Source organism: Lepisma saccharinum, chromosome 5, assembly GCF_977018435.1.
Source record: "Lepisma saccharinum chromosome 5, izLepSacc3.1, whole genome shotgun sequence".
Taxonomy (NCBI): Eukaryota; Metazoa; Arthropoda; class Insecta; order Zygentoma; family Lepismatidae; genus Lepisma; species Lepisma saccharinum.
This window is the reverse complement of record NC_139233.1, coordinates 98,708,388-98,724,039: the sequence shown is the minus strand read 5'-3', so window position 1 is coordinate 98,724,039 and position 15,652 is coordinate 98,708,388. Positions and strand designations below refer to the sequence as shown.

Genomic DNA, 15,652 nt, shown 5'->3' with positions numbered 1-15,652 from the left:
GATTCCGCTGAATATGGAAATTAAGCGTGTTGAGTCACATGTTTAGTAGCCAACGGAGGTATTCAGTTTTGTCTCCCCATTTCCTGGTCGTGAGTAGATACGAAATAACAAAGCTTTATCAGTCAAATGGAACTACGGTCAAAAATGGCTTTTGCATTAAACCCTCTTGATACTATAGATATAACTGGACTACCAGATCCACTCTTGCCAATTGATTCAGAATCAACTGTGTATATTCCTCCAATTTCTTCAACAAGACATGAACACTTAGCACTAACGAGAGAAATGCAAACTTCTCCGCCAAACTTGGCAACCCAGCAAAGGGAAGGTCAGGTACAGCAGACGTGTTCGAGGCTTCCTCGTAAGCCGTTGTGGGTTGATAGACGGCCCGCTTGCAATTTAATGTCTTTCAGTGGCTCCAGTTCTAGTGATGAGGAATTGGGTCCTACAGTTTTTACAGGGAGTGCCCTAAATAAATTGTCTACAAATTTAGCACAGCAAACGTTGTTGCAATTAATACAAGTAAGTCCCCGTTGTGAAAGATGACACAGCGGAAAGTATCTTTGAATTTTTGTATAATGTACAATTAATAATAGAAAAGAGGCTGTATCCCCTAATGGATATCATGTTGGCTGTAATGAGTAAATTGCCTGATAGTATGAGTAAATTATGGATAGAAAATATTTATAAAGGTTATTCTTGGAAGCAAGTCTGTGATAATTTCGTGAATAAATTTGTAAATTCTTTGAGTCGCGAAAGACTGATCACTAAATATGTATTAAGAGTGCAAGATAAGAATGAGGATATAGTGGAATTCCTTGACAGTAGAATACGTGCCGCACTAATTTTGCCAGTGACAACGTTAGAAGAAACATTCGTGAGCATGTTAGTGGAGAGACTTTTACCACACATTTCAAGACAGCTAATGTTTCAAGAACCGATTACCACACTAAAAATGTTGAAAAAGAAGCTAACTCTTTTTCATCAACATAGCCGTCTCACTCAAGATTTTTATGGTGGAGAGAAGAGAAAAATGGAATTACTGGGAACTAAGAAAGAAAAAAATGCTTCTTTTAGTACTTACAGGAACCAGTCATATTCTAAATTCCGAGCGAAGGATCGTTCACGGATGCCCTCAACTTCTCAGGTGATGTTTTCTTCTTCAAATACCGTAAGTACGAACAGTATCAAAGCAGTGTTTGTAAATGGTTATTTAGAACATTTACCAGTAAATATATGTTTAGACACGGGATCAACTGATAACTTAATTAAAAGTACAACTTTGCAACTTCTCGAAGCTAAAAGAGCAATAAAGATTGTTCCTCAAAACTGTCAAGTGATGACCGGTAACAGCTCTGTTACAAGTTAATAAGCAAGTTACTGTGATAGTTCGCCTAGGAAAGTTAACTTGGCCAGTGAACTTTTATGTAGTGGAAAATTTACCCGTAGATGCTATTCTTGGTGTAAAATTTCAGATACGAACTAAAGCAATTTTGGATATGAATCAAGGAATAGTTCGTTTCGAGAACGTGCCAGACATTTTGCCTATAGTGTGGAACTGTGATAGTTTAATTAATACCACTCATGTTTCGCAGGAAAATTCTTCACAGGGACAGGTGAAAATTTCCTTTCCGGAAACGTCCACTTCGTTGGAGTCCACTGCAGGAAGACAGACGCGTCCCCAAACTTCATTTCAGAGATGGAACCGAAGAAGCTGGAAAAAGAAGACTACTCAGCCTTCAACAATGAATGCTTTAGAAACTTCAATAGATCCTCCCGATGATGTGTACACTCAAAGAATCGGTGAGTTAAAACGAACTTACAGTGATGTAATAACTGATAAGATAGGGTTAATTAAGGATTTTGTATACACTATAAAAATGAAAGATCAAACACCTGTTCGCACAGCTCCCTATGCTTCGTCCCCTGACAGAAGGAAAGAAGTAAACGCTATAATTAAAGATTTGTTAGAACAAAATGTAATTGAACCATCGAATAGTAGTTATGCTGCACCTTGTTTCTTGGTCGATCAGAAAAGCAAATCTAAACGCTTAGTTGTTAATTATTCTAAGACGAATGAACATATAATGTTTGATGGGTTTCCTCCTAGTAATCTAGAAGAAAGTTTATCAATTTTGAGTCAAGGAAATATTTATTCGGTTTTGGATTGCAAAAAGGCTTTTCATCAAATCTTGTTAGACGAAGAGAGCCGTAAAGTAACAGCCTTTGTTACCCAAGACAATCAATATCAATTTCGTACCATTCCCTTCGGATTGACGATTGGTCCAGCGGCTCTAGCTAGAGCAATGCAAATGATCTTTGGAGATCTAAAAGGAAACTTTCTTTATTGGTATTGTGACGATTTAATTATATTTTCAAAAGATAAAGGCTCTCACTTTGAACATTTGAAAATAGTGTTAGACCGAATGAGAAAATTTGGGGTTACCATTTCTCCTAGTAAGTCACAGTTTCTTAAGGAAGAAATTAAATTCTTGGGCTTTATTATTAAGAATGAAAATTTAATAATGGACCCAGAACGAGTCGAAGCAATTAAGCAATTAAATCCCCCTAAAAATCTGCGAGGATTGATGAAATTGGTAGGGTTCCTTACTTATTTTTCGAGATATATACCCCAGTTCCAAGAAATAATTGGTCCTTTAAACGAGTTGAAAAGAAAAAATGTAAAATTTGTATGGGGGGCTTGCCAACAAAAGGCATTAGATCATGTTAAAAGGTTGTTTCAGGAAAATGTAGTGTTAAAATTACCAGACATGAATAAACGATTTGTTGTTCAAGCTGATGGCAGTCTGTCTGGCTATGGTGCAATTCTGTTACAGGAAGACGAGACAGGTAACTTAAGACCAGTCTCTTTCCACTCAAGAAGACTAAAAGAAAATGAAAAAACTAAAACCATTTATGACATAGAATTATATAGTTTAATGTTAGCACTCGATAAATTTTCATGTTACTTGAAAGCACAACCATTTATCATTCAAATGGACTGTTTAAGTGTGACTTGGATGATAAGACGTTCAAAGAAATTTACTAAATACGCACGCTATTTAGAAAAACTCTCAACCTTTAAGTTCGAAATTCAACATATTACTGCCAAAGATAATGTGTCTTCAGACATCTTATCTAGAATATTCGACAGTAAAATTTTTCATACTGAAGAATTGGATGAAGATGAATTACAAAGTTTAAATCTGTCAATGTGGTCTCACCCTATATATTCTCATGTATTACCTGACGAACAAGCCAAAGACTCACAATTGAGTGAGATAATTACCAACTGTAAGAATAAAGTACCGAGTTATAAGTACAAGTTAATGAAGGACGTATTGTATAGAAAAACTAGAGCTAAAGGAATGCCTTACAGAATATGCGTACCGCAACATTTAAGAAATAACTTAATGGATTATTTCCATAGTAATATATATTGTGGTGCACATGGAAATTGGCAGAAAACTCTTAGACGTCTTCAACGTCATTTCACGTGGGACGGGATGTCCAAAGATGTTAAGGCCTTTTGTCAGAGTTGTGATGTTTGTCAAAAGGCTAAGGAAAGAAATTTAAGACCAGTCAATACTCTTTCCTCTGAAATAGTAAATAAAGTAGGTCAAAGGTATTACATAGACATCGTCGGCCCCCTACCAACATCTAAAGGTTATCAATATATACTTATAATTGTAGATGCTATGTCAAAATTTGTTCGTTTGGAGCCACTAAGGCAACTTTCATCTAAAATAATTGTGAAACATTTATATAATGTATTGTTAGATACGGGGATTTGTATGGAAGTTGTTTCTGATAACGCTTCCTATTTTGTTTCTCAATATTTCACCTCCTTTTTGTTCAATTTAGGCATCACACATTACTTGTTCTCCGTACAATCCACAAAGTAACTTAGCTGAAAGGTATATCAAAACTTTAAAAGGAGCTTTGAGAACCTTATTTTCTAAGCAACAAAATCATTGGATGGATGGGTTAAAAGAAATTCAATATTCAATTAATTGTTCATACAATTCAGCAATTGATAACAGTCCAGCTTTGCTATTTACGGGCAGAAACTTCTATGATCCACTAGAAATAAAATGGCAATTAACTTTAAATGAAGATTCCCTTGCTCCAGATCAATTAAAAGAGGAATGGGAAAACGCAATAGCCTGTTTGCACAAACATTGGGATAAGCGAAATAAGCTTTACAAGAAAAGATTTGCCAATATTCCCTTTGTAGTAGGATATCTTGTTCTTGCCAAAAGGCAGGTTATCTCGTCCTTAAAAGACCACACAACGAAAAGCCTCAGTTTTCCTTATGAGGGACCTTTTCGTATTGCTCGCTATCTCACTCCATCTAGCGTGTTGCTGCAACACGAGCAAAATCCCTCTGTTCAACGCAGGTGTCACGTGACCTTGCTCAAGCGTTATCTGCCCAGAGTGCAGATACCATAAGGTCAATGAAAGGGAAAACGCTGCCGATAGAACATTAGTTTGTAAGAAAATCATTCGTCTTTCGTTCATCAATACTGTTATGTCCTTGTCTTGTTTGTAAACATAATCATTTTGTGTATGGCAAGCTATCGGCTGTAACGTTGAAGTAATATATATATGAATGCATTCATAACAATTAAAAATTCATAAGAATTCAAAATTCATAAGAATTAAAAATCATAAGAATTGTGAGGAAATGTAAAAGTTAGTCGAAAGACAAAACTAAACTCACAAGGTTGTAAATAAACTGTAAACTTCACCCATTGATAAGTCATGTTTGTGTAAAACTATATTTAATGTTATAAAATGACTGCAGTTATCATGAAAAAAAACACAAAAAAAAAACAAGGGAGACATGATAGTTTTAATTTATGTAAGAAGTCAGATATTGGTTGGTTTCTTTGTATATTTCGCAGGATATAACCCAGAGAATGTCTAGACAAACTTCATCTTCTGATCAAGGGGAAAATCCTGTGAAACTACACCAACACGATTTCTAAGGAATAACAAAAAAAAAAAAAAAAGTGATCCTCGTAAGTTTATTTTGATCGCAGGGGGGGAAGTTTATAACCCCTCGATCACATATTCTTGTTTTTTTTATTTGTGTAAGTGTGCGATTATGAAGAAAAGGCTTGGCAACAGTGAATGTACGTCAACAGTGATGTCATTGAAGGGCGCTGATTGGTGGAAGAGTGGAGGAGTACGTGTAGGACGATAACTGCTCTTGTCTATCGGCAGCCATGGGAGAGAGAGAGTCGCCTTGTCTTCACTTCAATCCCCAGTCTAGTTTTCAGTTAAGTATTATTGGTTTGATCTTTATTTCCTTGTGCGTGCATAAGTGTATAAATTGGTAACTAACTGATTAAGTGATCATTCCAAAAGAAGTTTAATTTGATTTAACTTTCATATTACCATTTTGAAGAAAGGAACTACTGTCTCTCTCTCATGCACGCTCCCACTGAATGTGTGACCATGTGAAATAGTATATTCAGTAACTAAACCAACAATATGTAACTAAGTCACCGATTAATTTGAATAAATGTGTAGTTATCTTGAATTGTGTGTTACTCAAATTTTGACTACTGCAAATCTGGTTACTGTTCGACCGAGTATTGGGGACCTCTTATGGGCCCAGTTCTGGTAGGAGTTCAGCCCCGAAAGGCGGTTGTAATGAGAAATGTTGAGAATAATTTATAGAACAACAAAAACAACATATTAAAGAAAAATGTGTAGAGTCTTGGCAAAGCTTCGGTCTCGTAAACGCAACGTGTGACTGCGCATATATTCCTAGCGTACAGAAGCCATTAAAGCGCAAAAAAAACGTAATTTTATCCTGAATATACGTTGTAAATACGCGACACAGGTTCGCATGCCACTGACTTCACTTTCCATTTGCTGCAAATCAAAATGTGTAAATGATCAGATAGATATAGTATGCTTGGTATGTCTGAAGAGGTCGAAAAATTAAACTAATTTTGGTTCACATACCTTTTCCAATATTATACGACAGTCTTGAATTGACTGTTCTCGTTCTAATCTCTGCTTTTACAATACAGCCTTGGTTCCATGCCTAAAGTAACAGTGCTAAAAAAAAAATGGAAAGAGGCAGGAAAAAGATGGAGAAGCAGGTGTAAAAAGAGAAGTAAGATAAGATAAACAGGTAATGATAGAGAGAGAAAAATAAGTACAGAAGATAGAAGTGTTAAAGTGAAGTCGAGGATGAAAAGAAAGAAAAATGAGATGATAGAGAGATGAAGAGAGAGAAAGAGGGAGAGAGTGAGAAAGAAAGAGAGACGGAGGAAGAAAACACAGAAAGAGAGATGAAGAACCATTAGAGAAGAGACAGAGAGAGGTAGAAATCAGGGGAGGAATATAACATAGAAAAGGGGAGATAGAAATGAAGAAGTGGAAAGAGAGTGAGTGGGAGATAAAGAGAGAGAGAGAGAAAAGAGGGTGGAGAAAAGAAATTTTAAACAAAATATATAAGAATGAGAGGAATGAACGTAACATACAGGCGGGCGGGCAGTAAGCCTAAGGGGCCCGAAAAAAATATATTGTCGTATTACTCATGTGAAACATTTAAGCAAAAAATCACGATAACTTGCTTGGACATTTTTACCCATTTATTCTTTTCTTGAATAGAAAGCATTTCGTCTTGTCTTGTCTTTTCTTCATTCTGTTGACCTTGCACTCCCGATTGTAATGTCAACAATAAAACACCTTCAACTGCCACGAAGCAGGTGTGAGGCATTTAAATGCTTGCGTTGTTTTCAACTCAATAATACTCACAGAAAAATTATTTTTTTACAGAAGCGAAAGCAACCAATCGTTATAGAGTTTGAGGTGCTGAATTCGAACTTTTGATGGTTGGCTAATGTTTTAATGTTATACAGTAAAACGTAACAAAAAAAACTGCATAGACTATTTGTATACTGAATGCCATTGATATTTAGCAATTGCGATAACACCACAAAACGTTAATCTTTGTCCAAAATGGCTTATAAGTGCATAAAATAGAAAGCTCAAAGTAATTTTAATCAATAGTGAGTTGTCATTTTATGTCATTTTTAGCTCGCGGTTTCTGTGAAGAAGCCGAAGCAAGTGTATTTCACAGTTTGCAACACATTTTCTTGGGTAACTTCTTTCGTGATTCAATGTCCTTCTATTGACAACCCAAAAAAACTTTTGTTATAGCTATATGTGGGGAAGTGATTTTTGCTGATTCACCTCATCTTTCCACTTCAGATGATCCTACATATCAGCCAACTATTTCATCACATGAACCACACGAAATCACTCACTGTGAACTTGGTGAACGTATGAGAGACTCAGAACTGTCCAAATGTAAAGCTGAAGTATTGCGTGAACTTCACGACTTCACCAATGAAATTTTCTGACCGACACAGCTTATTTTTCCTCGCTAAAGACGAAATGACAGTCTGCGTAAATATTCAAGGTTTGATGCAGTCATCGAGTTTACACCAAACGAATGGAGGCTTTCTATTGACTCAATCAAGTCCGAAAGCTGTACTACTACATAATGGAAATAAAATGCATTCCATTCCAGTTGCATATCCAACCCAAGCTAAAGAAAGTTATAGGATTCTCAGCAGCATAAGCTATAAGTAACATGAATGGCTAATTTGTAGTGACATGAGTCATTGTGATACTGTAGTTGGTCTGGGAGATGGGTACGCCAAATACTGTTGCTTTGTAGGTGAATGTGACGTCCACAAGCACGAGGAATTGCCTCACCGACAAGCTCTTGTGTCTGGCATGAAAAATATTGTTTGCGAGTTGCTAGTCGATTCCAATAAAGCTTTGCTAGCAAATTACACACCAAGCTGCATGAAAGCATTTGTAAAAGCACTGAACAAGGATGAAACCGTATTTCCATACTTGTGCGAGAAGTTCCCAGAGCTAACTTCTGAGAATATTAACTAGGTAAGAGTTCATTGGTTCAGAGATTATCCTTAAAGACCAGCAGTTCGACACTTTCACTATTATTGACAGTTTTTTTTTTATCATGTCGAGCACAATGGCTGGCTGGCAGTCATTTTGGAAAGTATCCACATTGTTCCGTGGGAAGAAGAGGTCGAACAAGCGTAAGGGACTTGTACAAGAGCTTACTTGTTCTTATGAGAAATTCTGTTGCAACATGTCACTGAAGCTGAGTTTTCTGAACCCGCATCTCACTTTCTTCCCCGAATATTTTGGTGTCCTGAGAGGTGAACAGTGGAGTGGTTCCACAAGAACATTTTTGTTTCGAACAGCGATACAAATACACGTGGAATGTTTCTATGATAGCAGAGAGAGTCACTAGAGGTTTTAAGCAAGCGGCACTTCAAGAGATGTCAATTCCCTTGCCTTCCATACATGTGTAATAGAAATGTCTATTTATCTTGTAAATTAGAACCAAGGCAGAATTTTGAATGCCATTTTTGCTCAGTAACCCAGAATCTATAAAGAAAATTAACTCTGGTTTTTGTAAAAACAACGTTCAAATGTGTATGCCAGTGTAATATTAGAAGTTCTTCCTTCCCTTTTATAGCTTCAGATTTCAGCTCCCGGAAAAAAATAAATACATTTTTAGGGTGAGGGAAATTATTAAATATCGATTGACATTGATTGATTGATTGATTTAGTGATTTAAGTCCACTTTATGCATAGTAAGGCTAATCGGGGCTGGACCTACCGTTTAAAGTGGGATCCGAACCAGTTTGTGCCTCCACCTGGTATCGAACCCGGGACCCCTTGATTACAAGGCAACGAAGCTACCACTGCGCCATCGGGGAGGCCCTAAATTATTATAACTCATATTCGTCAGTAATTTATTATTGTTTTTATAATTATTTATATTTTCACCTTTCTTTCTTTAAAGAAAATAATTCGCAAGGCCTTACGTTTCCTAAAGACTGTCCTGTCTGACTATGGTGTAGCTAAGGTGAGGGTGATGTGATCAACACCACGCCCCTAACCGCCTTTCCCCCCAGAGTTTCCTCCAGGTACTCACTTTATACGACGCTGGGTAGACGCCGGAGCCGCTTGAACAGGTGGAAAAAATTCCGCCCCCCCCCCCCCCGGGGATCGAACCCGGGTCTTTCGCTTGGTAGTCAGACGCTCTAATGACTATTTCTTTTATTATTTTTTTTTTTTTTAAGGAATACCCTTATGCGGTAGTATCCCCCGACAAACACAAACAACATTGTCCTAACCCGGGACCCCTGGCTTCGTAGCGCGCTAAGCTAACCATTGCACCACGGAGGCCGACAATGACTGATCTACCGCGGCTCATATACTATTGCAATAAAGTGGTCTGCTCCTGCAATATCGGTGGCTAAACGCATGCCCAAAGTGTACTTCAGTCTCCATTAGCCTCTGTGTAATATAACTATTATTTTTTTTTAAATTACTATTATTAAAACAATCGATCTTAAAGCCGTAATGCGGAATTTTCTTTCTGTTTCGCTTCAATAAATTAGTCACGAAATTACTTAAGGTCTATGTCTTTTTCTGATTTAATTATTGCCTTGTTTATTATCTACATTTGAGTTATATAGTATTGGTTGGTTGGTTGATTTGGGGTTTTAAGTCCACTTTATGCACAGTAAGGCTAATCGGGACTGGACTTACAGTTTAAAGTGGGATTCGAACCACCATGTGCCTCCACCGGGTATCGAACCCTGGACCCCTTGATTACAAGGTGACGACTGCGCCATCGGGGAGACCCTTATAGTATTGGTATATACGTATAATATAGGGCTATGTTGGTAAATGTTAAATTATGCAAAAGAGAAAAACACAAAGATGCAAAGTCAATTCTGGAAGAATAAATGTAGCTTTACGGCAAAAAAAAGAAATTACGAATAACAGCAAGGTGAGTTATGGTGTATACGGATATGAAAGTAATAAGCCGGCCTCAGTCGCAGCGTGGGTAGCACAGCGCGCTACGACGCCAGGGGTCCCAGTTTATAATCGCGACCAGGGCATGGGTGCTCTTTGTAAGTGAGTGTCCCTTAAGAAATTTCATCATGTCATTACTCATCCTCATCTTCGCGATTAGCCAAAAGTGGAAGAAAGCGAAGTAAAACAAGTCAAATCAAATAATCAATAAAATATTTTTTATATATATACAAATATATATTTTTTTTTCGGGCGGAGCTGGATTTGCAAAGGTTTTCACTACGCACTTGCTATCTAAAGGGCGGAATACACGACAAGATATTTCGTATTTTTTAGAACTTTCCATCGGGAGCATTTTAAGGTTTCTTTGAATTTACCCCTTTGTTCCCCGAGTTCTTCACTGCTTTTACTTGAAAATGTTAATTTTCTCAATATTTCGGAGGGGGCTGTAACCCCATCAACCCCTCTTCTACGTACGCCAGTGTACACAAACAATTTTCACTACTTTTTCGTTGTTCACCTACTTTTAAACATCTTCATAACGTATCAGTCTTTGTGCAATGCACGTATTACATTTTTCTATTTTATATTAACATGAGTAGGCTCTCAGCGTAATTGCACCACAGTAAGAGTTCTCTTCTAGTTTTCCTAAGTTCCTAACAGGCACGTATCTAGAAATACATTTCGAGGGGTTCGACTAAGTGGCTCAATAATAATAATAATAATAAATTTAATTAGAATAATTGTATTAAATTAAAATAATATTGATTAAATATGCAAATTAATTAATATATTAATGTTATTACATGAATAGTTTAAAAATAGTAAAAGAATAGAGATATAACATCACGTATTCATTATCTAGCTTACGTGTAGTTATGATCGCCAAAATTTGAATGAAAGAAACTACCCTTACAAGGAAATTAATGTCAAATAGATAAATAGATTATTTATTGAATAACAAAAAAGTAGTTAGATGCAATTGACGAAAAGTAAAGTTCCTGATTAATATGTTATGTATATTATCATAAGTAGCAGTGTGCATAAGTTTTTGGAACTATTCTTCAAAGCCGTAGGATCCCAATTCCTTGCCTTCCAATAAACTCGGCGGAAATAAAAAATAAATGCCATCGATTATGTAACAAATGCTAAACAGGTATATATTTATTATTTAATTTTACTACTTGGTAAGTCTTTCGGGCGGGGGTCCGAACGCCCTGGACACCCCCCCCCCCAAAACGTCATTGGTCCCTAAGATAAGGACAACCTGAGATAGAAGTTACATCTGCACTCACGCCTGTCCGTTTGAAGCAGCATTGCAAACCGTACATTTACAATAATTTAATGTTCGATACGAACATGCGGCCCAAACCTTGTCGAACGCTAAGTGTGTAGTCCTGGAGAGAATTTTAGATATCTCGAAAATAATCAGGAGTGATATGTCAATACTGAACTGCGATACGGCATTTCTGATTCTGCTATTGTGGATGAGAATCAGGAGAATTCGGTCAACTTTAAAAAATATATATATTTAAAAAATGAAGTTCTCAGAACACACATAAAAAAACTGAATTTCTAAGACACTCGTACAATTTTTCGCCCTGCATACAAACTACACTACAACCGTAGGTGTAAATCGACAAAGTGCGTGCATGTTTCTACTGTCCAGTACGATCTATATTACATGACAAGCGTGTGCGGTTTTAACGTGTTGAGTGTTTGGCGACACTGCGTTGAAGCCAGTCGAAGGGCAGGCACTGGAGCCAATTGGAGAGCGATTCTGCTGTCTGCAGGGTTTCAGTGTGCAACTGTGCTGAGATTTGGTGTCATGGTGAGTGTTTGAATTTGTCCTACTTGTAATTTTTAAAATATGTAAATGTGATTCATTAACAAACGAACGTAACTGACGTGATGGAAGGAACATTATGTCCTGAAACTGTTGCCCAAATATTCAACGCCCTCATTCTTCTCCTTATTGCATTCATTCAACAATTACAAGTTTTGAAAAGCCAAATGAACCACGTTCGTTTGTTATGAACTGTGGGATACATGCCGGACGGTGAGTTTGCAGAAATGTGGAAGCAGATATGCGAACAACATGGATCCTCATCGATTCTTACATAAAATCAATTGTCGCAGAAGCGGTTTATGTTCGTTGGCAGTCAGTTATCTGATCTAAGCTAGATGGAAATATGATAGGAAGGGGGAGGGGCAGTATTCAATTCGTGCATGTCAAATCGAAATGACTGTATTTTCATAAAATGAATTTCGTTATACAATGGCGCTATTTCTTCGAACGAAATTGCCCAGTAAATTGACACTTACATGGACAATTTCAATCATTTATATTTGATAATTCATATTCTTTTTAATAAGCTAAAAAGCCTAGTGTTTTTTTAAAATAAAAATTACATATGGTTTAACGTAAATCCTCTCCGGACACTTTATCAGATGAATGTATTGATTACAGTTTGGTTATTACAATCCAGAAGTGTCCATGACTGCACATCTGCAGGATATTTCCCCGCGAGGGGCAAGCAGAGGGGAGGACAAACGAGTCGTAATTTCCCCCGCAATATCGGCGATCCCTCGAAAACATCCCTTCAGTTTGAAGTTATAATGCCTCAGGAATAATTTCACTTTAAACTGTAGGTCCAGTCCCTATTAGCCTTACTGTGCACAAAGTGAACTTAAACACAAAATCAATTAATCAATCAGCAATAATTAACACAAATTACTCTACCTAAAATGTAATTATGTGTATAATATATAATGTTAAGTATACATTCAATTCCCAAGGGGGGCGTGCTCCTTTGCTCCCTCTTCCCAGGGGCAACCCAGGCGGGTGTGAAGGTTCATTTTCTATCCAATTCCGTTTTTTATAACCTAATTTTAATCGAAAACACAACTAACTCTTGTAGTGTCATATTACGTCATGTCGTCATATTGGGGCCTCCCCAATGGCGCAGTGGTAGCGTCGTCGCCTTGTTATCAAGGGGTCCCGGGTTCGATACCCGGTGGAGGCACAAGTGGTTCGGATCCCACTTTAAAGTGTAGGTTCAGTCCCTATTAGCCTTACTGTGCATAAAGTGGACTTAAAGCACAAAATCAATCAATCGTCATATTGAGCGCATATATATAATTGATACCGCTACTTGTATACAACTGAAAATCCACTGATTCTAAGCTGAAACGGATTCCTGCATTTACGACAAGTCTCTACAAAGATAAACGGCTGTTGTCTTTCGTCAGCATCGTTGTTAAGAATGGTATCTACTTCCGTTTTTTATAGATAGTCTGTGGTTTTTGATAAAGGCCTGCAGCTAATTTAATACGATATGGTTCTATTTTCCGCCTTCTTGTTCTTCCGCTTAACTTCATGCGGCACTGCAGCAAACATTTCAGTTACTTTCAACATCACCAGGTAGTGCTCGTGAAAGTTTTTGTTGTTAACACACACTTCTACGTAACAGCAGGGGGATTTGCCACCACTAGGCTATCCTAGGCTATAATCTAGGGGCCGCAAATCCAGGAGTCCCAGAGAAATGAGATATTGAAGAAATAGAAGAGTTGACAATATTGTGATAATAGCAAAATAAAACTATACATCATCCCAGCTAACTGTAGAGCAGGGACGCTCATATCGGCAGAGGAGGGGGAGGAAAATCGAGTGGTGAAAGCACAGCGTTGCCAACCGTACGGTCCTGACCATACATGTACGGACGTACGGTCCAGACCTTATTCCGTACGCTAAATGCACGGCTTGTTAAAATTTGCCCTTGCAGATTTATCCGTAATATTTCCCTAAGGAATTCTTAAACTAATCGCACGGACCTGCAGACAAGAATACGGTCCGTTTGCCATGTGCGTTCGGTATTATCCTTTTCAAAAGTTTGCAACGCTGGAGGAAATGGGGAGGAATTCTGGAAAACTCCCGTCGCCCATTACACAACCCTGTTTCTGTCACTGTTCGTTGGTGGAGCCGTCTCGCGTCACTATTTACGCAGAGACTTGTTATTGTTCGCCTGGTCTACAGTTAGCTGGTACGGAGTTTACATGAATTGACTTTGAGTCTCTCATTCATCACTTAGCTGTCTTGAAACCCAGAAGGAAACATCTTTAGGCGAGCGGTTTCTTTTTAAATCTAAGTGTATTGTTTTATCAAAATTTAATTTTTTTTTTTTTTAATCAGACGTGTCTATATCTTAAAGCTTACAAGTGTTATTAATACAGCGCATGCAATTAGTGGAAGTGATAACAAAACTGTCAATAATAATAAGGACCATAATGTTTCCATTAAATATGTGGATTAAATCATATATTAACTTCTACAAAAATGTCATTCATGGTAGAATTCTGATGACGATGATACACCTATGGCATAAGAGAGGCATATACTGAAGCAGAGAAGCCATTTTTAAAATAAAGAAAAATATCCTAATATTTTATAGACTACAGTATAGAATGTTTTATTTCCTTGTTGTTATTGGTTTTCTGGGTTATCAGTTTATGCACTATTAACAACTTAAATTATAATGCTAATTGCACTACATACTTATATAAAAAGGTAAAAAATTAACAGAAAAGCAACAGTCCTTTTATTTCGTTCTCTTCATGTTTGAAACTGAAATGCATCAAACCGCAATTGTTGCGTTTAACGATAAGATTGTTGATGAGAAGAAGCTTGAACATTGTTTAGACATTCGCATGGAGCTTCGAGTTTGCTTGGTTTAAAACACATGGTAATATAACAGGCAATTCCCGTATTCATGAGTGTGCAAAGAAGCAGCGTGCCTTCCAAATATTACTGACATTTATAAAAGAAGAAAATTTTGAATGAATGCTTTGATTTGTGTCTAAATTAACTTGTAACAGTTGGAGAATCACACAGATCATTTACTGAATTCAAGCCACACAATCCATGGTTTCATCATGTCAGTGGTAGTACAACAAATGTAATTCTATTAATTAATGTACTGAGATCGAGTCATATATGTACTAGGCAACATTTATTCAGAATTGGAATATTGAAACAATAAGAGATGTGAATGTGGCTGAGAAAGTGCAGACGCAACATACAATACTGGAATGCCCAAAATACGTATAATAGAGAGAGAAATATATTACTACATAAAACTTAATATAATTTAAAGGTTCAGTTTCCAATAAATTTGACAAGTTTCGTTGTCAATCCGGATGTTTTCAAGAAAATGTAACATACAATTCTAAAGAGGAACGTTTTTCTTTTTGATTCTAATGTCTGTGAGATGGGGTTGGAAAGACGGATATTTATAATGTAAAGCAACTATGTATGTTTTATATGCATATTATAATAAACAAAAAACGTCTTAAAACTGTTAGGTCCAAAATAAAGTAATAATAATACTATTCGCAAGTTATGTTGGAGTCAAACTTCTTACGTTAGTTTTGATAACAAGCGGAAGATCTTGTTACTCAAGACCTGAACAAACAGACCAAGCTAGCAAAAATTCTTCTAAAATTAATTGTACACATTTATACAGGACATTTTCAAAAGTTAATAACAAATTTATTTATCACCTTACATAGGGTGACCAGACATACTCTTTTTAAGAGTATTATACTCTTTTAGAGGTTCATATACTCTATACTCTTTTGAATTTGCCAAAATCACCAAATATACTATTTTCCTTGCTATTTAATTTCATTCTTTATTTTACGCGTAAAAATGCCTTAAAATCCACAGAACGGAAAACGTCAAGATGTCAACAAACTGAAG

General features: G+C 36.8%; 2 protein-coding genes across 4 annotated transcripts in view; both read left to right on the top strand.

Moving 5' to 3' along the window:
• Positions 1–715: 715 nt before the first annotated feature.
• Positions 716–4,980, top strand: LOC145988436 (uncharacterized). Its single transcript, XM_083123328.1, has 2 exons — positions 716–1,803; positions 4,908–4,980. Exons 1-2 carry the CDS (start codon positions 1,500–1,502, stop codon positions 4,928–4,930), a joined length of 327 nt encoding a protein of 108 aa, XP_082979454.1. The 5' UTR covers positions 716–1,499; the 3' UTR covers positions 4,931–4,980.
• A 6,698-nt stretch (positions 4,981–11,678) lies between these two features.
• The window catches only part of LOC145987946 (structural maintenance of chromosomes protein 6-like), a 310,654-nt gene continuing 306,680 nt past the window's right edge, over positions 11,679–15,652 (top strand). For 2 of the 3 annotated variants that reach the window (XM_083122784.1, XM_083122783.1), the window contains exon 1: positions 11,679–11,725. The gene's annotated coding sequence lies outside the window, so the exon portion shown is untranslated. The remainder of the gene's footprint in view (positions 11,726–15,652) is intronic. The other variant, XM_083122782.1, reaches the window with a different exon arrangement.

What these genes read in the sequence shown, in the direction of transcription:
- LOC145988436 (XM_083123328.1), top strand. Translation starts at nt 1,500, where the DNA reads ATGAATCAAGGAATAGTTCGTTTCGAGAACGTGCCAGACATTTTGCCT. An exon ending in TGTGTACACTCAAAGAATCG is followed by an intron (nt 1,804 to 4,907) that starts GTGAGTTAAAAC and finishes TATATTTCGCAG; the next exon opens with GATATAACCCAGAGAATGTC.